We start from the raw sequence: 26,511 nt of genomic DNA, 5'->3' as shown, positions 1-26,511 counted from the left end.
AGACACCTGGCCTAGGCCTGCTCACCGTGTGGGCGTGGCCTCCAAACTGCCGTGCCCACGGGCAACCCTTACCTGGCTTCCCTGAGGTGTCACTACCCCTGAATGCCCCCAGTGAACTCTGTCACCAGTGAGTACTGAACCCAAATCCTGGAGTGGGCTGGGGGAGGCAGAGCTGGCATCAGGCCCTGACCCAGTCTGGTTAGGGGAGGATCAGGCTGGCTAGCTGTGCAGTGTGGACACTGCAGATGGACAAGCGGGGGTCTCCGCCTGCGGGCTCACAGACGCCAAAACAGGGGCACTTTCTACGGTCTCTCCTCATGCCAGTCCTAGCTGAATCCCATCCTGACCCGAGCTCACCGCCACAGCCACCTGGACTAAGCAGCCAACAGGGACAGCACCTCCCAGGCAGCCCAGGGAGCCGTTGCCCACCTGGGCTCACAGCTGTCAGCAGCTGTGTGGCCACAGGCAGAGTCCATCTCACCATCCAGTCTCGCGTGCGGCTGGGGCGCGTGGGCCCTTTCGCATCCAGAGTGGCACAGGACGTCCCCTGGCCCACCTGGAGAGGTGCAGCCAGGAGCTCCTGGGGTCCGTGCGCTCAAGCCCTGAGCACAGGCTTGTACAGAGAACCAGACCCACGCCTCCCTCACTGATGCCGCTGCCCTGGGCCATCCCTGCCCACTGTGCACGTTCCCTTCCCTGGCCCCACGCCGCACACACGTGGGCCCTGGCCTGCAGCAAACGCAGGTGAGGAGGGCGCCACCAGCAGGCCAGTCCGTGGCATCGCAGCAGCAGGCCCCTGGCCAGTGCACGTCAGTCTTGTAGGGGGCTCAGGGCCAGATCCATGCTTGGAGCACGGCTAGAGCCCCCACTCATTTCAACAGCTTTCCGAGGAGCCAGGCCCACCCCGAGGTCACGGCCCCACAGGAAGGGCTCAGGGCCGGTGACCTCACCTGACCCGGAAGTGCTGCCGGCTGCCCCGTGCCAGAATGTCCTGTCGTGGCCACCCTCCAACAGGACTCTGGGGCTGGGGTGAAACAGGAAAGGCCAGACCCCTGCCCAGATGGAGGCTCCAGTGGGGAATGGTCCGAGAGCTTCCTCCTGCACACACAGTCAGGACTCTCCAGCCCCAGGGAGCTCGCGTGCGGCTTGGATCCCCACTGCATCAGGCACGGGGACCTGTGTCCCGAGCACCTGCTCCTGCCAGCATCGGCTGGGGTCAGGAGGCAGCAGCGGGGTAAACCCGAGATCCAGACATTGCGGGCATGGCTCAGGTGGGCACTGCTGGGCAAGGGGGGCCGGGCCTGGGGACCCACTCCCAGGCACCTGCCCCACCAGGAGGCCGACGCCTGGGTCATTATGGGTTAGATCGTGGACTCCTGACCAGAGAGGAGGACACAGGGCCTGGAATGGTCAGAACCAGGCTGCACCTAAAGCCAGCCCTGCAGCCAGGCCGCCGCACCACGCTCACGAGGACAGCACCGGTGCCCGTCAGGGCCTGGGCCACACTGCCCCAGCGTGCAAGGGGGCCGCTGGTGGCCTCGGCTGCTATGTCCGAGAAGGGGACTGGCCCCCGGGAAGAAGGCGGAGTGCACAGAATGACTCAGACAGCCTGTGGATAACTTAGTTTATGGGTCAAGCCGATGCAATGCAAAGTTGTTTTTGTTCTTTTTTTTTTAACCAAAATAAATAATCAGATCTGTCCCTGTGAAGGTCGAAGTGAGGACGAAGGCGGCTGGCCCTCGGCTGCAGCCCTCACCCCCTCCTGCTCCTGACCTGCTTTGGCACAGCAAAGAAAGGACTCATTTAGTCTCCACTGGGATCATGGGAAACAGCAGGGAGCGGGGTGTGGCAGGGAGCAGGTCCAAGGGACTGGGACGGAGACGGAGCGGCCAGCGCCCGGTTGTGGGCACCAAGGGTGCTGCCCGGCCCCAAGAGGGTGAGTGGGACACGGCCCCATGTGGGGCCCTGGACTCACGGGGAAGCCTGGGATGGACACTGTGGGGCTCGAGCCACCGCGAGCATCCACGGTTCAGCCCACAGCCGGGGCCTCCCGGAAGCCCTGCCAGCCCAGGCCCTCTGGATCCTGAGGCTTGGCTGTGGGAAGACAAAGCCCCTGTCCCAGCGCAGGAGCCCACGCCTCGCTGGGTGACGAGGACAGCCGCTCCGGGAGGCCACACAGGGGCTCTCCTCTGCCCTAGGGGGGGTGCTGGGGGAGGGGTGTAGCCGGAGCTGGGGGGAGGGGCATCCTTCTCTCCTGCTGCCCCCTCCTCCCAGAAAGCTGCTCGGCCTGACAGGAGTCAGGACAGCCCGGGAGCCGGCGGGCAGCCGGCACTCGGGGACAAGGGCCTAATTCCTACGAGGGCACAGCGGGGGCAGAGTGGGCGGCGCTCAGGCACTATCCTTCAGTTGAGAAGCGAGGGCAGCGTGGGCGTGGGGGGCAGCGGCGCACCCCGGAGCGTTTACGAGAAGTTCTTGAAGGCGTCCAGGTCGAAGGCGGTGTCCAGCAGGCGCTGCAGCTCCGTCAGGTGCGTCTTCTTGTTGCCGGTGGCCGGAGCGGCCGCTGGGTCCCGGCCCGCGTACCTGGGTCAGACAGACGGGCCGTGAGGGTGATGGCCGCGGCAGGCCAGGCCCGGCCCGTCCCGTCCTGTCCCGTCCCCCGGCGGGGCGGGGCCTCACCAGACGGGCTTGGCGCGGTCGATGGTGGTGCGGAGCCTGGGCTTCACGTAGTCGTAGTAGCCCTGGTTCTTGTGCTCCTCCTGGCACCAGGCCAGCTCGGCGTTCGGGTACTTCTGCACCTCCTTCAGCAGAAGGTCGAAGGGGAACGGCGACAGCTGCGGGGGGAGGGTGGGGGGTGGTGGTGGTGAAGAGGGCGCCGCGGGGCGCAGGCAGGGCTGCCCTGAGGGGCTGTCTCGCGGAACAGACGCCGCCTCTCACCTGCTCAATCCTCGTGATGGCCACCTGCTCGGCCATGCCCCTGGCGGCGCGCTCGCGGGTGAGGTCGTAGTACACTTTGCCCGTGCAGAAGAGGAGCCTCTTGACACCGGCGGGGGCCTGAGCTGCAGGGCCGCTCTCCGGGATCACCCTCTGGAAGTGGGTCCCTACAAGAGAATCCCCGGGGCCGGGCTGGTTCCTTCTCCAGGCCCACCCAGCGGTGCTGGCTGTGAGCGGAGGATCGCGTGGGACGGAGGCCGCCCCGCGCAGCCTCTGGTGCACACTGAGCACTTGAGAAGCGTGTTGCATTGTGCGAGGGCTGATTCTTCCACAGAGCCTGATGCGGGCATTCAGGGACAACCGAGCCATCAGGACACCCGTCTCCTGCACGCCTACGCCTCACGCGTCTACAAATCTAAGAACTTTCAACAGAGGTCAGAGGACAGACCAGGTGCCGAGGGGAACAAGGTTGAGTGAGGAAATCACATTCAAACTCAGTGCCATGATGAAAATTTTCAAATGTCAACATGAGAAAAGCCATCTGTGAAGCCCACAGGAACCGTCAGACTCCGTGGTTGGAGGCTGACAGCTCTGCTCTGAGGTCACGGACATGGGGCGGGCATTTGGCCTGGTGATTCAGACGCTGATTTAGACACCAGGCCCCCCTCAGAGTGCTTCCAGCTTCCTGCCCACGCAGTTCCTTGGAGGCGGCAAACAACGGCTCAAACAGTTGAGTCCCTGCCACCCACGAGCGAGACTGGGACTGTGCCTGGCAGTGTGTGTGGTACCAGTACAGACGGTGCCCACGGGTAACCCCTGCATACACACTCAAATGATCGACCAGCAGGATTCCGTCTGCTGGGGGAGGCGACGGTCGTTCTGACAAACAGTACTAGGAAAACTGGGACCCTTGTGCGACAGAACGAAGCCGACTTTACGTGAAGGCATGTATGGAAAATTCACTTAAAGAGGATCAAAGAGCTAAATCTAAGAGTTAGGCCTCCAAATCTCTTGGGAGAAAGATGGGAAAATATTATAAAAATGGACTTGGCAATGATTTCTTGGATATGACCCAAAGACAGAGGCAACAGAAGAAAACAGACCGTTTGCATTTCATGAAAATCTAGAAGTTCTGTAAACCAGACATTGTCAACAGAATGAAAAGGCAACTCATGGAAGGGAAGCACGTCTCTGGTGAGGAACAACAGCGGGGATACACAGAGAACTCAGGCTCAGCAACACAAAGACACTTGGACTTAAAAGTGGGCAAAGCTGGCCGGAGCCGCGGCTCACTAGGCTAATCCTCTGCCTGTGGCGCCAGCACACCGGGTTCTAGTCTCGGTTGGGGCACCAGATTCTGTCCCGGTTGCCCCTCTTCCAGTCCAGCCCTCTGCTGTGGCCCGGGAGTGCAGTGGAGGATGGCCCAAGTGCTTGGGCCCTGCACCCACACGGGAGACCAGGAGGAAGCACCTGGCTCCTGGCTCCTGGCTTCGGATTGGTACAGTGCCGGCCATAGCAGCCATTTTGGGGGTGAACCAACGGAAGGAAGACCTTTCTCTCTGTTTCTCTCTCTAACTCTGACTGTCAGGGGAAGAAAAAAAAAAAAGTGGGCAAAGCTGGTGGAGATGTTTCTTTAAAGGCCACTAAGCGCACAAAACACGCCCAACGTCAGGTTTTCAGAGATGAGAATCAAAACCACGAGGAGCCACTGCCTCACGCCCAGCAGGACGGCTGCTAACAGCAGCACAGCGGGAAGCGCGAGTGTGAGTGTCGGACGCGCCGCGGCAGGGATGCAGCAGGGCGCAGCGCTGCTGGCGGGGCCTGGCAGCTCTTCGGCGCGAAAATAGAACTGGCAAACGCTCTAGCGAGATTCCACCGCTGCCACACACCAACACGGGGCGGAAGGCGGGGCTGCGGAGACGTGCTCGTCCGCGCACGGCCCTGAGGAGGCCTGGCAGCCGGGAGGGGGTGAGTGCCTTGGCCCCAGGAGCACCTGGGCACGTTCAAGTGGCCACGGCTGCCAGCACCTGTTCCCCACAGCCACCCAGAGGCCTCAGGCCCGGGCCTCACTCCGCACCGGCACAGCCAGCGCTCCTTGCAGGAGCCGGGGTGCGGGGGAGGAGTCACAGGAGCCGCCGGCTCTCAAGAGCCTCTACGCAGTCCTGGGGGCACTCACAGGCGAGAGCCAGCAGCCTCTGCCCACGGCCAGGAAAAGTCAAACGTGAAGTCCTGCGAGCCCCACAGAGCAGCAGCAGGGAACCCCCAACCCCACCCACCCACCTGGAAGCATCTCGTCAAAGCTGGTCCTGGCCTCAGGGTGGCGCAGCAGGGACTTGGGCGTGAAGATGATCAGCTGGAAGACAACAGGCCCACGATGCTCTACAAGCCCCAGAAGCTGGTCGGAAGCCAAGGCCACCCAAGCTGGACCCTGGGTCCCAGCAGACAACGCCCAGTGCTGGGCGGAGCCTCCCTCAGCGGGGGCAGAGACACCCAGCTCCCAGCTGCTGAGGCCCTGGCCCCACCCCGCACCCAGGAAGAGCCCGAGCCTCTGGCAGTCACAGCAAACACACCGTCGGCCTGCCAGAGGGCGTGACAAGGTCCAACCCCAGGACCGCCCTGCCCCGCCGGCTCACGGGCTGGCTGCTGGGAATACACTCCCCTCCTTCTGCTCGTCCCCCGACCCGGCGCCTACCTACTCTCCAACACGCAGCTCCTTGCAAGCCCTGGGCCCCTGCGGGTTTCTGTCTTCCAGTACTCAGCCCCCCGCCCCCCCACCAGCTGCTCCCATGACCACCCTCGCCCTGCTGGGCTGGACCTCACAGCCTGCCCTTCCCTGGGAGCAACGCCAAGAGGGACCCAGCTCTGACTCCATCCTGTCCATGCACCCCTTCCAGGCAACAACTGGCCAGCCCCAAGCTAGAGGCCCTGGGAAAAGCCTGGCCCCGTGCCGGCGCCGCAGGGTCAGCGCCCTGGGTCACAGGTCATCCTCAGGCCAGGCCAGGCCAGGCCCGCACTGACCGGCTTGCGAAAGGGCAGCAGGATCTGGCGCCGCAGAACGTGGAAGAAGTTGCCGGGCGTGGAGCAGTTGACGACGACCCAGTTGCAGTCGTACAGCTGGCTGATGTCGAAGTTGGCTTGCTGCAGGTCCTGTGGGGAGCAGCGGCCAGGGGCTGGGCAGGAGCGCTGAGCCCCTCACGCGGGCGTCTGGGAGCGAGGGGCGCCACTCCCAGGGCCCTGCCCTCTGCTTCCCCCTGGATCCCTCCCACTGCTGTGAACTTCCACCCAGCACAAAACATGCTATTTTAGGAGACACCGGTTCTCCCTAAAGCCAACCCCAATCCTCCTTAGAAACGGACCACCCGTTCTTTTCAGGTCTTGGAATCTCAGTAGAATGCCCCGAAGTTCTCTCCCTCCAACATCTGCGCGGGCCTGGTTCAGGAGCTTGTGTGGAGGTGGCCACACGGCACACCGTGGTTTCAGCAGCAGCGGGGTGTGGCCAGCAGGTGAAGCTGTGCCACAGCCTGACCTGAGCCCCAGGCCAGGGAAGGACGGCTCAGGGTGACCGACGGACTCCGCTCACTCACCGGCAGGACATCTGGGTCATCGTTGCACATCTGCAGGAACCGCTCTGGGCGTGCAGAGGAGTGCTCTGGCCCCTGGAACAGACCCCCGAGTTGGCCTGGGAGCTCTCGCGGCTCCCCTCCTGGACCACCTCGCTTGTTTCTGGTTCTTCCTCCTGGCGATGAATCTCGATGCCCGCCCCCCCCCCCCCGCCGGCACAGCACGTGGTGTAAGACCGTGCCCGACCCGGGCTCACCATGCCCTCCATGCCGTGGGGCAGCAGCAGCACGATGCCGTTCTGCCGCACCCACTTGGCCTGCCCGGGGCAGATGAACTGGTCGATGATGCACTGAGCCGTGTTGTGGAAGTCACCAAACTGGGCCTCCCAGAGCACCAGGGCGTTGGGGCTGGCCATGGCGAAGCCCAGCTCAAAGCCTGTAAGGGACGAGGGGGAGAGCCACATCCTGGCTGTCAGCCAGCGGGCGGGGCGGGGCTGCAGGCCGGGGGGGAGGGGGGGCGTGGGTGGGGCTCACCCAGGACGCCGTACTCGGACAGCGAGCTGTTGCACACGGTGTAGGGCGCCTGGTTGGGCCAGAGGTGGTTCATGGGGATGCAGGTTCTCTTGTCCACATTCTGGTCATGGAGCACATGGTGGCGGTGGCTGGGGCGGAACGAGGACCCGTGAGCCTGGAGTGCAGCTGCCACAGCCCACGCAGCCAGGACGGACATCCAGAGACCCTGCACGCTCGAGGGATCGACCGCCCGGCACGCGGGGCACAGTAAACGAGGTGAGGGCAGAGTAGCCGCAATGCCTGGGCCGCGTGGCTGTTTCCCCAGAATCCCGTGCGCCTCAACGCTACCTGAAGGTGCCACGCTCCACGTCCTGGCCGCTCAGCCGGATGTGGATGCCCTCCTTCAGGAGCGAGCCGAAAGCCATGTACTCCGCCAGAGCCCAGTCCACGGTGCGGTTCTTCACCAGCTCTCCGCGGGTCTTCAGGATCCGGCTCAGCCCTGCAGACAGAGCCCTCACAGCGCTGCAGGCCTGGCCCGCGTGGCTGCTCCACTCTGTTGGGGCCAGGGCCTTCTGCCCCTGCAGCCCCGGGCTTCCAGTGGTGTGGAAGGGCACGGTGAGCACAGGGCTCTGCCGACAGCAGCAGTGGGAGGGGCCGCGGGGCCTCTGCAGGACAAGAGAGGGCCAGTGTTCCCCCCGGCCAGCCCGACGCACTTACCTCCGTGGATGGTGAAGTTCTCCACGGGCACGGAGCTGGCCACGTTCCCAATGTGCGTGAGGACGTCCTCGGTGAGGCCCGTGGAGGGGCAGGACATGCTCCGGGGCTGACCGTCCAGGGTGAAGAAGCCTGCGAGGGAGGGCAGGCAGAGGCGCCGTAGCACCGTGTCGGGACGACACCTGCGCGGGGTGCTGCTGACTGCGGCACACGCAGGAGGAGCTGGACTCTGGGAGGGGCCTCCTGGTCACCTCGCGGGCACTAAGGGGTCTCCGCGGGGCCCTCTGCTCACCAGGCCAGGGCGAGTCGAGCCAGTGCTTGATGTGCAGGATCTTCTCGTCCTTGGACCTGGCGAAAGCTTCCTCGCAGATCTTGTCGTACTTGGAGATCTCCTCCTGAGGGTCGGGCATGACACCGCTGGACGGGGACAGCGGCCCTGCCGCACACACCCCGCTGCACCTCCTACTTCCTGTGTGCCTGCTCCTCGCAGCCCTGGGGTGCAGGGCTCCAGAGCTCTGTCTGCGCCCACACGTCCGTCTCTGGGGTGTCTGCCTGGGCTGCCTGCTGGCAGGCGAGCAGGCACAGCCTCTGTGGGACCACACCCGGCCCCGGGTGGAGCCAGACCTTGCACTGCTGTGTCGCCGAGGGAGCCAGTGGCCGCCACCCCCACCGCAGACCCCATCTCAGTGGCCTCCTGGGGGCTGAGGGGCTGCAGGGGTGGAGCTCTCGCTCCCTGTCTGGGTTGCCCACGGCGGCCTCCCCGCTCTGGGCCAGGACGCACCTCATACTCGGGCTGGTTGACCACGCCCTGGGCCACCAGCAGCTCTGCGTACTTCTGCAGCACTGGCTTCTGCTTGCGGATCTGCTTGTACATGAGGGGCTGCGTGAACATGGGCTCGTCCATCTCGTTGTGGCCATTGCGCCGGTAACACACCTGCACAGAACAGGGCCGGAGCTGTCAGGGACCGCAGCAAGCCCTCGGGAAGGAGCGCTCCTTCCCTAGAATGAGGGTCCTGTCTCTTGACCTGGCTGCCATCAGAGTGATAGCAACACACACTCCTTACTCTCCAAGCAGGCCCAAGAATAAACTCTGGCACCCATAGCACCCAGGCTGTGCTAGGCTCAGATGCTCTGGCTGGAGGAGCCCACGTGGGGGCCAGAGCTAGGAAGTCCCAGGGTGCTCAGGGAGTCCAGCCCCTCCAACAGGACACCAGGGCTGGGGGGGGGGGGCGGCGGGGGACTCTGCCTGGGGTCACTCACCAGATCAACGACCACATCTTTGTGGAAGGTGCTCCTCCACTCGGCTGCCACCTTGCACACATACATCACGGCCTCAGGGTCGTCTGAGTTCACGTGGAAGATGGGGGCGTTCACCACACGGGCCACGTCGGTAGGGTACGGGGAGGAGCGGGCCATCCGCGGGTCTGTGGTGAAGCCAATCTGCAAGGAATACACAGTCTGGCACACGGGCAGCTGGCGCAGCCAGTGACGGGAGGGCGGCAGGCAAGGTGGGCCCCTGGCCCTGCCGCTCGGCCACTCAGAGGGAGGGAGTGCCCACGTTCTCCCGAGGCTTTTCCTGTTCTGATTTCTAGAATTCATCTGTGTTCAACGCAGAGAATCAAGCATTCTGTGATTCCACAGACCAGTGCAGATGTCTGCAGACTATCTTCTTTGTATGCACATAAACGCAAACATATTGAAAACTCAGAAGCTTATGATTTCTACGATTTCTGTGCCTTATCAACACTGAGCATTTTTCCTTTGAAAATAAAACTCCCTACCCCTTGGGTACATTAACATTTAATTACATGATACTTCCTACCCCCGGGTGTAACAAAATTACACATTCTTAATTTTTAACTTTAAAATTTCATCTGTATGAAGTATTTCAGACACAGAATGATAATACACTGCTCCTCCACGCAGCCATCCCCAGCAACGACAAACCTGGACGGTTCGTTATTCTTGTTTCTGGGCCTGAACCCACAGGCCCCTGCCCACAGCTGCCTGTCCTGAAAAAGAGGACAGCTCCACGGGCCGCTCTCTCTGTTCCACTTGTCCACAAACAGCCAGCAGCATCTTCTTGGCTTGCTGGTAACTATGTTTTGACAGACAAGACCTATTTCCCAGCAGCTAGGACACGTCCTTGCCCAGAGCACAGCTCAGCTGCAAACAGCTCCTATCACAGAACACCCGCACACCACACGTCACCGCTGCCCACTCTCCGAGCCACAGTCCACACGCACGCCCTGTGCACCACCCTGACTTCTTTCCCTCAGCCTAGTCCATCTTTTTTTTTTTTTCCCCTGATAGGCAGAGTTAGACAGTGAGAGAGAGAGACAGAGAAAGGTCTTCCTTCCATTGGTTCACCCCCCGGATGGCTGCCACAGCCGGTGCTGCACCGATTCGAAGCCAGGAGCCAGGTGCCTCCTCCTGGTCCCCCGTGTGGGTGCAGGGCCCAAGCACTTGGGCCATCCTCCACTGCACTCCCGGGCCACAGCAGAGTTGGACTGGAAGAGGAGCAACCGGGACAGAATCCAGCACCCCAACGGGGACTAGAACCTGGGATGCTGGCTCCATGGGCAGAGAATGAGCCTAGTGAGCCGCAGAGCTGGCCAGTCCAGTCCATCTTAAAGGCTCCTGTGCCTGCCTCTGTTTTCAAGGCACTGACATTTAAAAACATTTACTTTTTCATTTTATTTGAAAGGTAGGCAGACGAGAACTTCCATCTGCTGGTTTATTCCCCAAATGCCTGCAACAGCCAGGGCTGGGTCAGGCCAAAGCCAGGACCTCAAACTCAAACCAGGCCCGACATACAGGTGACAGGGACCTAAGTACTTGAGGTATCACCTGCTGCCTTCCCAGCGTGTGCATCAGCCAGAAGCTGTAGTCAGAAGTGGAGGAGCCAGGACTTAAGCAGTGACTTGGCTACTGTGCTACAAGTCTGCTCCGGGCATTGACATTTTAAAAAACATTTCCATATTTAAATTTTTTATGGGGCAGGCAGTGTGACGCATGGGGTAAGCCACAGCTTAGAATGTCTGTATCCCACACTGGAGTGCTGGTTCCAGCGCCTCCGCTTCCGATCCATCTTCCTGCTAATGCACGCTGGGAGGCAGCAGGTGTTGGCTCGCATGGCCCTGCCACCCACACCCGAGACTTGGATGGAAGGTAGGGCTCCCAGCTTTGGCCTGGCCTAGCCCTGGCTGTTGTGGGCATTCGGGGAGTGAACCAGTAGGTGGAAGATTGCGTCACTCTACCTCTCAAATGGATGAAAATAATTAACGACTTAAAAAGAATTTTATTTATTTGAGAGGGAAAAACAGAAAGAAAAAAAGCCCGCATCCACTGGCTCATTTCCCAGATGCCCAAACGTCAGGGCTGGGCTGAGGCTGGGAACTCGATCCGGGTACCCAGGCACCTGAACCATCACTGCTGCCTCCCAGGATCTGCGCAGCAGGAAGCTGGAGTCAGGGGCTGGAGCTGGGCACTGAATGTTTCAACGTGGCAACGGGTGCCCTGACCAGCGTTCTAACCACTGGGCTCAACGCCCACTCCAACTCACTTTCACAATGGGAAAGCAACAGACGTTCACACAACCAAGTTGCACTGTGCAGGGAGATGGGGCGGGGGTTACCTGGTTGTTGACGACCACATGCACGGTGCCGTGGGTCGTGTAGGACGGCAGGTCACTCAGGTGGAAGGTCTCGTACACGATGCCCTGACCGGCGAAGGCAGCGTCCCCATGCAGGAGGATGGACATTACCTGTGGACGCCAAGCAGAGCCGCATGCACTGTGTTCTGACACCAAGCCCACAAGGGCAGGCGGCGAAGAACCCAAACCCACCGCATCCTGAGCCCGGACCCGCAGGGCAGGCAGCGGATGGGGAGCCATGGTTTGTTCTGAGGTGGCAGGAGAGCACAGGGACCCCGATCCTGTGGCCAACCCCACACACCTGCCATCTTGCCCCCACTGTCTGCTGTGCTACACGGACGGCCACTGTGGCTCACCATTCCAGGTACCCTCCCACAGGAGGCAACACTGGCCCCGTCTGCCCCAGACCCGCAGGCCAGGGCCACTGCGGCATCAGGCCGAGCACCCTGGTCACCTGACAGGTCTCCCTCTCTGCTTCCTCCTTGGTGGGGAGCACAGGGTAGCACTGTGAGGTGACACTTCCTACCGGCTCCCCCCAGCCCTCACTTTGAGCCGGTGTGCTCTCCCCTCCCACAGGCCACGTGTGGCTGACAGAGCCCGTCGTTATCCGACGCTCTTGCTGTTCCCCTAGGCTGGCCTGTCTGTCTGTGCTTCGTGCACCACCGGGCTGCCCCGTCCATCTGTACTTTGTGCACCACCGCGGCCACAGCCTCCCCCTGGAGGATGGGCCCTTTCACAGAGCGGGAAACACACACATGTGCACGTAAACTGTGCTCCTGCCCTGCCACCACCTCCCCACAACTGCGGTATCTCCTCCAGCCGTGCACACGTCGCTTCCACTGCCCCAAGGCTGCCCATCTGCTGCGGCCTGCTACTGCGGGGCACGCTGGCCCGAGCCCTGCTGAGAAACCACCACGGGGGTCAGGCTGGGGGCAGCGACTGGGTGATTCAAAGGAAGTAGGACAGCAGGGCATGGCTGACTGAGGCCAGGGAGGAGAAAGCCTGCGCTCAAGTCCAGAGGCATCTGGAGGCAGAGTGCCTGCGTGGGGACCTCAGTCTCCTTCCAAGTCCTGAACGGACGGGACAAGGTCCACCACCCCGGGGAGGGCCATCTGCTTCGCTCCAAGGCCTCAGGTCTGAACACGATCTCATCTATAACAGCCGTCATGGCAACACAGCAAGGTGTCCCGACACGGTGCTCAACGGCCTCTCACCCCGTTCTCGGCCTACGGCGAGGAAGGCAAGGCTCGCGATTTGCTGTCCAGTTTTAGAAACAGGACTGCACGTGTGCCGTCTCTGGTAGCCGTGGGGGCACTGACAAGGACAGCTGGACAGTGGACATGGTGTTCCCCAGCGGCCGACTTCCCAGCCCCCCGCAGAGCTTCCCGCTGCAGCGCCACAGAGGGGCATCGCTCTGCACCGGGACATCAGACGCACGGCAGCGATGGCTGCGGAGACGCCGTCTGGCGGCCTGACCACCAGCTCTGGCAGCAGCACGGTCCCCCTGCGCGCGGGCTGCCATGGTTGCAACGAGGAAGGACACATTCCCATGGACGCGTGTCCCAAAGGCCACGTTAGCAGGAGCCAGAGCAGGTCAGTTTCACAAGCACACAGGTTATGGGACGTCCTCCACAGTTATGGAAAGGATGGAATCTTCCAGAAACACCAGGAGTTACAGACCACATGGAACGTTCTCGAGTACTGATGTGTGTGAAAGCCGAATCACTCCCTGGGCATGCCGGAGCAGCAGGACAGCGGGCAGGGGGCGGAGGCTGCCCTGAGCCCACTGAGCACCTGTGAGGCCTGGGGCCAGGCGGCTCAGGAAAGTGGCAGCAGAGAGCGCGTTGCACAGGGGCATTCCCTAAACAGGGACTGAGTCTCAGCAGGTCCTCGTCCTGGCCTCTCCCAAAGGACCAACGTGTGCTCCACTTGTAACGTGTACCACCCTCCACCGCTAGTTCTCCTTCCTGCCTTCCCAGGACACTTCAGCACTCCAGGCAAGCTCCGCCCCAGCGTATTTCTGTCCGTGTTTGTACGCCCAAGTCACTAAGGTCTCTGCCATCTCTTGCGCCACTCAGCCCCAAACGCAGGGTGTGTGCCGGCCAGACACCATGGCAATGGCCCCCTGCTCCAGGACCACACTCCGGCATCATCAGTGATCTTGGGGGCTGCGTGACCCCAAGCAGCCAAGGCCTCTCTGTGGCACTGTCCTGGCCCTGAGCTGAGGCCATGGGGTATGCTCCTCACCGAGGTGGGTGACTATGTGCAGCAAGTGTCGTCGCAAGGGCCCTCAGCCCCTCTCCGAGGCCCGCGGGGGCAGTCTCCCTCTCTCAAAGCCTCAGGACGCAGCTGGTTGACTAAGAGCGCTTTCAACTGCGGCACCCAGCAAACTACTTGGCTTTGCCTGTAACATAGACGCACCTGCCCCGCCCACCCCACCCCGGCAGACAGCAGCCTCTTCCCCACCTGCTCAGTCCTGGTGCTTCTCCAGGGACACAGGACAAACCCCGCCCCGCTATAAACAGCTATGGCGTGTGTCAGTCCCGGTCTGCAGCTGCCGGCTAACCACAGGTTCTGGTGGTTCTGCGTGGCATCTGTGACCTCTGGACACGTGATCCTTTCCCAGATGAACAGCAGAGTCCCGGAGCTGGTCTGCGGGGCCCACTCTGAACGTTCCCAGGATGCACACAGTCAAGACGACAGATGCCTGACTTTTCTTTCTTTAGGCCACGGTTGTATGGAAAGAATGCTACAATTCCACCTTAGGTTAAGAAGCAGCCCATGGCCACGGCTATAACCCACTGAGGATTCCTGCACATGAGCGGGCTGGCTAGCCAACACGGGAAACACTCAGCTGTGGCCCCTGTGCGAGCTCCTTCCCCCAGCACGACAGGCCCTCCCTCGAGGGCTGCTGGTTCCACTTCCTCCTTCAGGCTCACCCCTGCCTCTCCTCACAAACACGTCCTTCTTCATGAGCGGTAACTGCAAGACAGGCTGCCCCCAGAAGGGGTGGAGGCACAGCCAGCCCCAGCCAGTTCTGGCATCCCACTCTGGGACCGTGAGCCGCAGTGGCCGGGGCTGGAGCACTGGGCGGCCCCAGGGCTCACCTTTTTCCCTTCGGTGTCTCCACAGTAGAACTGCTCAGCTTTGGTCTTGCCCATCACCACGGGGTCTGCAGCCTCCAGGTGGGACGGGTTTGCCACCAGGGACAGGGTGATGTTCCTGTCGGTCACGCGGTTGATCCTGCGGTGATACATGCCCAGGTGGTACTTCACGTCGCCGGAGCCCTGACGGTGCAAACAGCGAGTCTGACCCTGTCCGCCAGGGCCTCTCAGAAGGGCAGCCCTTTCCCCGCACCAACCCCCAGGGCACAGGAGGGAGGGCCTCGGCTGCAGGGGACAGTTCTGCCCCCAGCGACAGGAGAGCCGGGGTCTGACGTGGGCCTCACCTCATCGGCGGCCTCCAGTTTAGAGTCGAACTGACAGAAGATCTGCTCCAGCTCCTTCCTGATGACGTTTGCCAGCACATTCAGCCGCCCCCTGGGACAGAGGGAGTGAGCTGTGCCCCACGGCCCGGCTTCCCCGGCAACGCAGGTGGGCCCTGAGCCTGGCCAGGCACCCCAGGCCATGTGTGTGGGCAGTGGAGTAGTGGCAGCTACAGAAATGTTCCTCCCTGGCCTGGCCCCGTGCAGCCTTGGTTCTGGGTTACACCCAACAGGGCACCGGGATTTAATTTTTTTAAAAAATGCAGATGAGGGCCGGCGCCGCGGCTCAATAGGCTAATCCTCCACCTAGCGGCGCCGGCACACCGGGTTCTAGTCCCGGTCGGGGCATCGGATCCTGTCCCCGTTGCCCCTCTTCCAGGCCAGCTCTCTGCTGTGGCCCGGGAGTGCAGTGGAGGATGGCCCAAGTGCTTGGGCCCTGCACCCCATGGGAGACCAGGATAAGTACCTGGCTCCTGCCATTGGATGAGTGCGGTGCGCCGGCCGCAGCACGCCAGCCGTGGTGGCCATTGGAGGGTGAACCAACGGCAAAAGGAAGACCTTTCTCTCTGTCTCTCTCTCTCACTGTCCACTCTGCCTGTTTAAAAAAAAAAAAAAAATGCAGATGAGGCTGGTGCTGTGGGGTAGAGGGTAAAGCCACTGCCTGCAGTGCCGGCATTCCATATGGGTGCCAGTTCAAGTTCTGGTTGCTCCACTTCCGATGTGGCTCTCTGCTATGGCCCGGGAAAGCAGTAGAAGATGGCCCAAGTGCTTGGGCCCCTGCACCCACATGGGAGACCCGGAAGAAGCCCCTGGCTCCTGGCTTCAGATCAGTGCCGCTCCGGCCATTGCGGCCATCTGAGGAGTGAATCAGTGGATGGAAGACCTCTCTCTCTGTAACTCTTTCAATAAATAAATAAATCTTAAAAACAAAAACACACCACTGTAGAGCAAGGCCAACGCCAGTGTGAACCATGTGTGACCTTGGCTGTGACAATGACAACAGAGCCACCCTGGGGCAGTGGTGCTGAGAACCCCTGGAAAACAAGACTTTGCATGTCCCCAGCTTGCTGGCTGGCACCTGAGGAGGGCCCACGCAGTGCCTCCAGCACGCTCAGGGCCTGTGGTACCTGTGTGGCATGCCCATGATCACGTAGTCCACGCCATTCTCACTCGACTTGTCGATGATGGTCTTGAGGGCGGGGATCAGCACCTCACAGCCCTCCAGACCAAAGCGCTTCTCAGAAGACCACTTCCTCTGCAGGAACTCCTCAAACCTGCACGGGCACAGAGGCACATCACGGCTGGTCCCGGTGTCGGGGCAGGAGCTGGCATGCGAGGCCGACTCTCCCCTCCTGGCGCATCACGTCCCCCGGGCTGGTCCCGGTGTCGGGGCAGGAGTCGGCACGCAAGGCCGACTCTCCCCTCCTGGCTGCCCTTCCCCCACACACCACTGCAGCCACCCGCACAGGCATGGCTCTCCTGTAAGCATCGTGTGTACCTGGTCGAGCGCACAAGCCGGGCCAGCAGCGTCCGCTTCTCCTCGTTGGTGAACTGCATGACCCCGGGGGTCTCAAACTTCTGCCGGATCCACTGGCACTGCTCCAGGTCATTGATGAACATGAACTCCACCCCGATGTGCTGGCAGTAGGCCATCTGTGTCACGCACACGAGAGGGCATGGTCAGCAGGGGTTGCTTGGCTCAAGGCCACGTGTCACATGCATGGCCCGGCCAGCTGGAGTGCCGGCTGCCCACTCAGCCACAGGGCTGTGGAGAAGGGGCTTCCTCCTCCAATGCCGCCAAGCCGTGTGGCTGGGGGAGCAGAGCCATGTCCACCGTGGGAAGATGGGCTATCCTCACGAGACCCTGACTGGCACTGTGACAGGGAGGCCCACAGGCCACCAAGGGCTCAAGGGCCAGTGAGAGTTTCAGGCTTTCACATTGCTTTCAGATGTATTTGTTTGTTTGAAAGAGTTAGAGACAAAGCACAGAGAAAGAGAGAATGTTCCACCCACTGGATCACTCCCCAAATGGCCCAACAGCCGGGGTTAGGCCAGGCTGAAGCCATGAGCCAGGAGCTTCTTCCGGGTCTCCTGCGTGGTACAAGGGCCCAGGCCTTGGACCATCCCTCACTGCTTTTCCCAGGCCATGAGCGTGGAGGTGGACTGGAAGTGGAGCAGCCAGGACTCGAACCAGCACCCATGTGGGATGTCGGCACTGCAGACTCCAGGTTAACCCGCTGCATGATGGCGCCGGCCCCAGGCTTTTACATTTTTAACTTCTACTTTTTAGGAAGTGTGACTGCACGCATGACTAAAGGCAGGCCCTGGTGGCTGGAGTTGTGGTGTAGCGGGGAAAGCCACCCCTGGGACGCTGACATCCCCATGGGCTCCAGTTCAAGTCCTGGCTGCTCCACTTTTGCTACAGCTCCCTGCTGGTGGACTGGGAAAAGCAACATGAAATGGCCTAAGTGCTTGGGCCCCTGCCACCCAGGTTGGAGACCCCAAAGAAGCTCCTGGCTCCGGCTTCGGCCTGGCCCAGTCCTGGCTACTGTGGCCATTTGGGGAGTGAACTTGTGGATGGAAGATCTCTCTCTGTAACTTACTTCCAAATAAATCTTGAAGGAGGGGGGGGCTCCTGACAGTCTGGGGGCATTGTTAGGTGTCCTCACACAGGAGGCAGCTCAGTGGGAGGTCCCGAGAAAGAAGGGCTCAGCAGGAAGGAAACCGGAAGAGCAGAGAGCTCTGCAGGAACCCATCTCGGGGCCGCCTGAGTCCAGCGCGCTGAGAGCAAACTCCGGGGCAGCACTGGAGCAGCAGCGGGAACGGACGCTGACCTGGCCCCCAAGGACTCTCGCAGACCTCGCTCAGCTGTCTCACAACAGCCCTGAGCCTCAGAGAGCCGTGTCCCCCGCCCAGAGGCTCCCGCCCGTGGCCCCCTTGTGGCTTTCCCAAGACAAGGAGAGCAGCGGGCACGGGCAGGGAATGGGCTGCTGGACCTCAGCCCGTTTGCTCCCTGCTCTGCAGAGCCAGAGCCGGCGCAGACCCTGCCTGAACTCGGAGGCACGGCCACACGGCCGCTCTCACTGTCACCTAGGCCAGAGCAGCTCCTCCCTGGGGACAAGGACAAAATGCTGCTGGGAGAGGCCTTGGAATTTAGGCAACAGCCTGCAGGATGACCAAACTGGGAACTTCTAAGTCAGATACACAAGGAGGCCAGGGAGGGTGTGGTCAGCCTGCCCCTCACTCAGGGCCCACACGGACACTGTCCTGTCTCCTCCTTACACATGCCCCTGGGCCCCGAGGTACTGAGCAGCCGAAGCAAAGGCGCTCCACACAGCCCAGTGCCACTGGGCCCCTCAGAGGCCCCGTCTTCCCTTGGTCCATGGAGGCTGCCAACTGTAGGTGGCAATGCCCGCACCTCATTCCCCATCCCAAGTGGCCGGCTGGAGGCAGGGGCGACCCTCTCCCTCAGTCACTACCAAGTCCACCCTTGCGGAGCGTGCTGCCCACACCCGGCCCTGTCCTTGCACGCCAGGCGGCTGCACTGCTGTCACTGAGCACTCCACAAAGCAGACTGCCCACACACTCAGCAGGGTCCACTTATGACCTCGGAGGGCGCTCCTGGCCTGCAGACCCCGCCGTGCCTTTTGTCCTTGCCTTAGTTGTTAGACAAAAAGGGCGGGAGTTTGAGGGGCTGACTGTGTCTCTCTCAAAAGAGACAAATTACAGCAAGACTGGTCACACTTCCTCTAACCTCGTGATCCCCACGCCATGTGGCAACAGCTCAAGTTCCTTCTAAAGACAAGGCAGTGGGCACCATCACCTGCATTCACTGAGAACAGGCAGAGCTGCAGCCTGGGCTGAGAGGGAGGCGGCCCTTGTGCAGACCATGTACCCTCTGCAGTTTGGGACAGGGCGAGCAGGAACCACAGGGGATGTGACCCCAGTAGGAGCTATCCACCAAGGCTGCTGGGCTCTGGGGGGACCCGAGAAGGACAGGGGATGTGACCCCAGTAGGAGCTATCCACCAAGGCTGCTGGGCTCCGGGGGGACCCGAGAAGGACAGGGGATGTGACCCCAGTAGGAGCTATCCACCAAGGCTGCCGGGCTCCAGGGGGCCCCCGAGAAGGACAGGGGACGTGACCCCAGTAGGAGCTATCCACCAAGGCTGCCGGGCTCCGGGGGGGACCCAAGGACAGGGTGCCCTGAGGACAGACTGCTTTCACACTTCCTGTCCTACCAGATCACTGCAGAGAGCCCAGGGGAGGGGCTGGACACATGGGCAGTCAAGTGACTGGGGGCAGGGCCCTCGGCAGCATGAGAACCTCCGGATCAGCGGGTATTTGGCATAAGTTACGACATTGCCCAAGGGCCTGCATCTCACTTGAGGCCTGCCTCTCCTCCCAATCTCAGTTTCCTGCTAGTGTGCACTCTGGAAGGCAGCAGGTGATGGGTCCAGGACCTGGTCCCAGTCACCCCCACGGGAGACCTGACTGAGATGCTGGCTTGCACCTTTAGCCTGGCAAGGCTGTGTTGCTACTGGGCTTTTAGGGAGCAAACCAGCGACGGAAGAGATCTGTCTCTCCCATTTGAAAAAAATGAATGAAAAAGAAATGTAACAGGAGGCACAAGCAGCATTTACGCTTTCCTGGTAGAAAGAGAGGAGGTGAATTTTCCTACCTAACTCGACCCCATTTATCACATTCTCTCTTCAGTACTGAGAAAGTCATGCAAGCACTCGACTGTTACACACAACTCACGGCTCCCACGCTGGCCAGGGCAGGAGCAGAGTGCGGTCAATGTGGTGCCGCTGCAGCAGAGGGGGATACGGGGAGGGTATGAAGGTACCTCGTCTGGGACCAAGGCCCCCCGCCCCCGCCCACACCTTCCCCAGGCCCCTTCTCACCTACAAGCCGGAGCGAGCAGCTCCAGGAAGATGCTGGCCACAGTGCGGATGCTTGGCAGACTATGGGAGATGCACCATCTGACACTTAGGCCTTTTAAGCCACTCTGCTAAGTGTGGGACCAGTGACAAGAGAACTTTACAGAGACCTCACTCCGCGGGAGCAGGAGCTCACCCTGGGGTGGCATGGCTCTGAGGCAGGGGACAGTTCTGAGAGTCCTCCAGATGATGCCAACATCAGCCCGGGAGCAGCTGCCTGAGAGCCCAGTGGGCCTGCTGGGGACATCAGGAGCCACCATCGGGTTCAGACCCTGGGTGGGCAAGATGCCCGGCATCTGCAAAGCCCACCCTAAGGAGTTCTCCGTCTACCTTAAACTGGGTTCTTCAGCTCAGAAGACCAGGCAGCATTAACAGCGACCACGAACGCCAGCCCAGACCTCTCACCAGACCCTCTCCCTCCGCAGCGGTCACTGTGGTGCAGCCCAGCCCAGTGTCACAACTCTAGCCTGACATGTGCACAGGAAGGAGAACAGAAACACAGAAGGATGGGGGGGGGCAGGAAGAGAGCCTCCACCCAGCGGAAGGAACCCATCTGAGGGGCCGTGCCTGTTTGCACCTGTCCTGAGGGTGGGGCTAACTGAAATAAACTCCTAAAGGGATGTGAAGGCAGGATGTTTTCTCTGGGGCTGGCACTGTGGTAGAGTGAGGTAGGCCTCAGTCTGCAACACTGCCGTCTCACACTGGAGTGCTGGTTCCGTCCTGGCTGTTCTGCTCCAATCCGGCTGGGAACGCAGCAGGTGACGGCCCAAGTACTCGGGCCCCTGCCACACATGGAGGACCATGGCGGAGTTCTGGGCTCCTGGCTCCGGCCTGGCCCACACCTGGGAGTGAACCAGCAGATGGAAGAGCTCTCTACCTTTGCAAGAGACAGATCTACAGAACAGCACCAGAGCAGCTTCCTCCCTTACATGGAAGAAAGCTCATCTTGCACCCGCTGTGGGGACACGGGTTTCCTGGGGCCACACTCGTCCTCACCTCCAGCCGACGGATGATCTCCCGCAGGGGCAGCGCCGACTCCTGTCCTCCGATGAAAGTGGTGGTGGGCAGGTGAAAGACCTTGTCCAGGTCAGACTCGTCCAGGCCGTAGAACCCTGCAGGCCACGTGGGTAGGACAAGCCGGACGAGGAGGGACGGGGCGAGCCATAAGGGGCCACGGTTTATGGAAGGGGAAGAACGCCCCAGGTGAGTAAAAAGAAAAGAAAAAGTCATATAAAAACCCTGACATGTATGAACGTGACACAGACAGAAACTGAGACTGCAGCGAGAAATGCCACAGGTAAGTCAGAATCAAGCTCCTGTTACGAATATATTAGCTCAGTGTTCCAATTAGTCATAATTTAGACAAATTTCAAGGTCCCAGTTTTGGGGCTGAGAAGAGGGCCATGAGAAGGCACTGTGTAAGTCAATCAGAAAGCTAAAGAGTTAAGGAGGGAATTTGAGTAGGAAGCGAGGACCTGACAGCACAGCGGACCACAGGTGCTCCTGTGGTAAGACTACGTGTGTGGCAGGTGACAAAGAGCCAGAATCAAGAAGTGAGGGAAGCAGCTGCCAGGAGCCAAGCAGTCCACCGAGAGCTGCAGTGGTGGGCACAGAGCCCCCGGCCTCAAGGTAAGTAAGGACAGACTCCTCCTCCTGAAATACCCAGCTCGAGCGGGACACCCACTCTGAGCCAGGACCCAGCAGTCCCGAGCCTAACCTGCCTCTCGCGGCTCACAGAGCACTCTGGCCTGTCTCCCTGCCTGCAAAAACACTTCAACCCCTCCACGCCATGGAAACTTCACGGTGGAGGGCTGGCAAATGCCCCGCCCAGCACCTACCCTGAAACGTGTGGGTGACAGCGGGGCAATGGACGTGGCTGACGAAGGACAACACGTGGACAGCTCAGCCAGGGTCCCCTCAGGCGCCAGGAAGGAGAGGCGAGCTGTCCGCAGCGCTCTGCAGCTCCCCGGCTGCTGGCTTGGCCTCGCCGTCTCCCAGCCACGAGTGCCAATGTGACTCACTGAGATGCCAGGGCTGCTGCGGGGCTTGCACAGCAGCTCCGACACAACGGTGGACACGAGTCTCCGAGACTCGCAGATACATCCCCAGGCTCCACCCCCAGGCAGACGGGGCTGGCTCAGGCAGGCCAGGAATCTCCTTAGGCGATTCCGACTCTGGGTTTGAGAACTGCAGCCTTTACTGATCTAATGTCGCAGGACAGTCTTCAGGTCTTAGAAGCATGCTCTGTGTCACTAAGTCCTTTTGTCTTACTAAAACAAGCACATCTGGCTTCTTTTACCTGGAGCCGGAGACACACAAGTGACGCAGTGCAGCCCGCCCCGCCCCGGCCCTGACAGCTACTGCTCGCCCGGGGACACGCACAGCACACACATCCACGGCCCAGCCGCAGGAAATGGCCCTAGAGTCTGTGGAGGAAAAACAATCACCCGAGGCAGTGTTCGCGGCAAGAACGTGGGCAGGGACAGCGGGGAACACAGTCTCCCAAGAGTGCGCATTTTGTCAGAAAACCCTTTTGGTGGGCTTCACCAGGCAAGCGCACGCCCCTAGGTGAGAACTGCCTGTCTCCAGGCGAAGCAGGGCCGGCCCTCACTCTGTCTGCTGAGCTCACTGCTCAGCCCCACGGCGGCCACTGAGAAACGAAGCCGGCAGGCGTCTGCCCCAGGCAGGCAGAGCAGACCTGCTCCCCTACCAAGCTAAACCCCAGGTGTTACGTGCAAAACCAACCCAAGCCAACCCTGAATGGTGGAGGCAAGAAGGCAGAGCAGCCAGGGAGGCTGCTGGGTTTCCTTTCTGCCTCCAAGACCCCAGACTTGGGGCAGAAGAATCAGCAACCTAGAAACCACGAGAGAGCAGAGAAAACCAGCTGCTGGAGCCAAGGATGGAATGGGCAGCCCACGCAGACAGAAAACCTCCCGATCACAGCTGTCCTACTCTAGCCAAACCTCACAAAACACCGGAGCCCCAGCCACCCTGACCAGGCCATCATGGCCCCCCACTACCAGCCTGCAGTGTCACGGCTGCACCCTGCCCCCCACCCCAGGGCACAGCCCAGATGTCTGTCCAACAGGAGAGTTCAGCCGGGTCCTGGCTTCAACAGGAACGCACTCAGGCTGAGGGAGGAGATAACCAACAGTGGTGCCCGCTGCGGATGTGGGAGTCACCAGCGGTCTCGGGGAGCCCTCGCCACGAGACGGCCATGCACAGACACACGCAGTCACAACCAGCAAGCACCAGCACAAAGGAAACCCAGAAAAATGTCTAAAAAACCTGCCAATGGGCAGGCTCGGTGGCAGGAGAGGACAGGGATCAGGTGAATCTGAAAAGGGAAGAGCAGAAGGAGAACCTCAGGGGTCTGTGACAGACGACGAGAGCTCTCACACCTGTGCAGGGACAGCCCAGCGTGGAGGAGAAAGGGAGATGAAAAGCCACGCAGAGAATCACGGCAGAAGATAACCTACAGACTCCAGGAACCGAGAGTCCACAGGACACGCCTACACAAACCATGCAGAACACATGCTAGGTAAACTTGTGGTAATGAAAGCAGGCACAGAGCCGGGAGGCAGCTGGGGGGAGGGGCACCTCAGCAACAGGGAGAACACGTGGAGGGACAGGTTCCTCCCAGAACAGGCAGGCCATGAGGGGGCCAAAAGAGCGGTGTCCACCAAAAAGGCCCCGGAGAACGAAGACTCGAGAGATTCCAGGTGAAAGCCAACTAGAGGACGGTCACCAGCACTCCTGCCCTAAAGGAAGCTCTCGACGTATAAAGGAATGAACATAAGGACTCTTGGAACATCAGAAAAAGAAGGAACACGAAAACCAAAACGGGTAAAAAAAGACTCAAATATATGCTCATCTGTAAGAAACTCACGTCATATATGATATGGGCAGGCTGGAAATACAGAATGAGGTGGGCGTTACCGTGAGGCAGGCTGAGCTGGATTGCACTGCTGTTTGGTTCACCCACATCCCATACTGAGCGCTGATTCACGCCCACTGCTCCACTTCCAATCCAGCTTCCTGCTGACGAACCCTGAGAGGTAGCAGGTGACGGCTCAAATGCTTGGGCCTCTGCCATCCACAGGTGAGAAATGGATGCAGTTCCAGGCTCTTGGTTTCCACCTGGCCCAGCACCTGCTGCCGTGGGCATTTTGGGAGTGGATGGAAGAGATGGAAGTAAGTAAATAAATAAATCTTAAAAAAAAAAGGCCGGTGCCGTGACTCACTAGGCTAATCCTCCGCCTTGCGGCGCCGGCACACCGGGTTCTAGTCCCGGTCGGGGTGCCGGATTCTGTCCCGGTTGCCCCTCTTCCAGGCCTGCTCTCTGCTGTGGCCAGGGAGTGCAGTGGAGGATGGCCCAAGTGTTTGGGCCCTGCACCCCATGGGAGACCAGGAGAAGCACCTGGCTCCTGGCTCCTGGCCTCGGATCAGCGCGGTGCGCCAGCCACAGCGCGCTGGGCGTGGCGGCCATTGGAGGGTGAACCAACGGCAAAGGAAGACCTTTCTCTCTGTCTCTCTCTCACTGTCCACTCCGCCTGTCAAAATAAATAAATAAAAATAAAATAAAATCTTAAAAAAAAAAAAAAAAGGAATGGAAAATCTGGGTAGGCGTGTGGTGCAGGAGTTGTTGTCTGGGTGCCCTGTACAACCCTGGCTGCTCCACTTGTAATCCAGCTTCCCGGGGATGCACACCCTGGGAGGCAGCAGGTGACGGCTCAAGGATCTCAGTCCCTGTCACCCTGGACTCAGTTCTGGGCTCCTGGCTTGCGCCTGGCTCAGCTCCGGCTGTTGTGGGCATCTGGGGAGTCAACCGGTGAATGGGAAGAGCGCTTTCTTTCTGCCTTTTAAATAAAATGAAAAAAATTTGAGGAGGAGGATAGAAAAATCACGTGACCTAAACACTCATCAAATTAAAGCTGCAGGTGCCTTTATTAGCATCAAGTAAAGCTGACTTTGGAGGAAAGAAAATGGTCAGCGACAGACGCGTTTACATCATGAAAAAGGTGCCACAGCCATCCTAAGTGTGTACGCAGCAAAAACAGAGCTGCAAAGCATGGGAACCAAAACCTGACGGGACTGAAAGCAGAGACTCACTTCCATAGCTGACAGTCTCAATTCTCCTCTCCACAAATGACCAATAAACTAGACAGGACATCAGCATGGACACAGAACTCGGCGACCACCAACAGGACCAAATCAACACGGATGTTGACGCTGCACCCAACAGCAGCTTTGCTTTGCATGTGGCTGCAGAACAAATGCCAAGGCAGCCAACATACGGGCCGTTAGAAACCTATATAAATGGTGAAACTCATCTCTGGAATAACCTATGAGCCAGAGGACTGAGTGAAAATACAGAGTTGTTGGGACAGCCAAAGAGGCACAGAGAAGGAAATTTCTAAGTAGTAGATACATACACCACAAAAGGAAAAAGACCATTTCTGATCCCCAAGGAGCTAGAGAAGAGGAGAAACGGCAAACAAAACCAAGAAGCAGAGGAAAACAACAAAGAGCAGGAAGCATGCACTCGGAAACAGCAGAACAGCAAAGACCGAAAAAGGAAAAAGGAACAAGCAACCGACCTGTGGACAGGATCTGTATAAACAGTACTCACATCTCTTGCAAGACTGACAGAGAGAGAGAGAGAGAGAGAGAGAGAGAACACGCATATTACTAACACCAGGAATGAAACAGGGTGCCAGGGCAGACCTTCGGGACATCCGAAGGATCCGAGGGGAATACCGTGAACAACTGCATACCATGGAACACAAACCACCATTACTCATCCAATAAACAGAGCATCTGAGGCTCAAATCACAAACACAAATCCCCGCAAGGCCAGATGCTTCGGTTGGAAAATCCCGTTTCAGGAGGAATTAGTGCCAATTAAATACAATCTCTTCCAGAAAACAGAATAGGAAGAACACTTCTCAGTTTATTTTTATGAAACCAGAATTACTGATAACAAAAGCAGACAAAAAGAAGAAAATTACAGATCAATATCCCTCATGAATACTGATACAAAAAAATTTGGATGAGTACAGATACAGCAATCTATAGAAGTTAAATACCGTAACCAAGTGTGGCTTATTTCTGTAACTCAAAGTTTGATATGCAATCAATACAATCTACTACATTATCATTAAATCTTCCAGTGGGTAAAGCGGATGCCTGCGATGCTGGCATTCCATATGGCTGCTAGTTCATGTCCCGGCTGCTCCACTTCCGATCTAGCTCCCTGTCAATGGCCTGGGAAAAGCAGAGGAGGATGGCCTAAGTGTCTGGACCCCTGCCATCCATGTGGGAGACCTGGAAGAAGCTCCTGGCTCCTGGTTTCAGCTTGGCCAGTCCTACCTGTTTCAGCCATCAGAGGAGTGAACCAGTGGATAGAAGCTCTGTCTCTCCTTCTCTCTCTTTCAAATAAAAATGAATCTTTAAAAAATACTTCTATACTTAAGAAGACAAATCTATGACTATTATCAAGAGACACAGAAAACGTACCTGAAATTATCCAACACCCATTCACAATAAAAACTATCAGAAAACCAGAAGGAAGGGAGCGTCCTCACTTGACAAAGAGCATCTACAGAAAGCCTACAGAACAATGTACTTCATGGTTGAAGACTGCGCTCACCACTCTCTCAACATGGTGCTCCCCAGCAGCGAGGAGAGAAAATAATAAAAGGCACACAGG

The 26,511-nt window shown here is 59.6% G+C and overlaps 1 protein-coding gene across 10 annotated transcripts in view; it reads right to left on the bottom strand.

The window, feature by feature from the left end:
• Positions 1-1,607: 1,607 nt before the first annotated feature.
• The window catches only part of OGDH (oxoglutarate dehydrogenase), a 61,805-nt gene continuing 36,901 nt past the window's right edge, over positions 1,608-26,511 (bottom strand). For all 10 annotated transcript variants that reach the window (XM_070059886.2, XM_070059888.2, XM_051853065.3 and 7 more), the window contains 19 exons: positions 20,796-20,911; positions 16,356-16,510; positions 15,985-16,131; positions 14,822-14,912; positions 14,481-14,660; positions 11,356-11,484; positions 8,979-9,158; positions 8,500-8,652; positions 8,011-8,113; positions 7,722-7,850; positions 7,353-7,503; positions 7,026-7,153; positions 6,749-6,927; positions 6,516-6,587; positions 5,950-6,078; positions 5,212-5,284; positions 2,935-3,098; positions 2,677-2,831; positions 1,608-2,580 (listed from right to left, as the gene is read on the bottom strand). In XM_070059886.2, the coding sequence (XP_069915987.1) occupies positions 2,460-2,580; positions 2,677-2,831; positions 2,935-3,098; positions 5,212-5,284; positions 5,950-6,078; positions 6,516-6,587; positions 6,749-6,927; positions 7,026-7,153; positions 7,353-7,503; positions 7,722-7,850; positions 8,011-8,113; positions 8,500-8,652; positions 8,979-9,158; positions 11,356-11,484; positions 14,481-14,660; positions 14,822-14,912; positions 15,985-16,131; positions 16,356-16,510; positions 20,796-20,911 (2,555 nt within the window). In that variant the 3' untranslated portion in view covers positions 1,608-2,459. The remainder of the gene's footprint in view (positions 2,581-2,676; positions 2,832-2,934; positions 3,099-5,211; positions 5,285-5,949; positions 6,079-6,515; positions 6,588-6,748; positions 6,928-7,025; positions 7,154-7,352; positions 7,504-7,721; positions 7,851-8,010; positions 8,114-8,499; positions 8,653-8,978; positions 9,159-11,355; positions 11,485-14,480; positions 14,661-14,821; positions 14,913-15,984; positions 16,132-16,355; positions 16,511-20,795; positions 20,912-26,511) is intronic.

Source organism: Oryctolagus cuniculus, chromosome 16 (genome assembly GCF_051225735.1).
Source record: "Oryctolagus cuniculus isolate XC-2025 breed Fujian yellow rabbit chromosome 16, ASM5122573v1, whole genome shotgun sequence".
NCBI classification, from domain to species: Eukaryota; Metazoa; Chordata; class Mammalia; order Lagomorpha; family Leporidae; genus Oryctolagus; species Oryctolagus cuniculus.
Note: the sequence above shows the minus strand (reverse complement) of the source record. Positions and strands in the feature narration are given on the sequence as shown.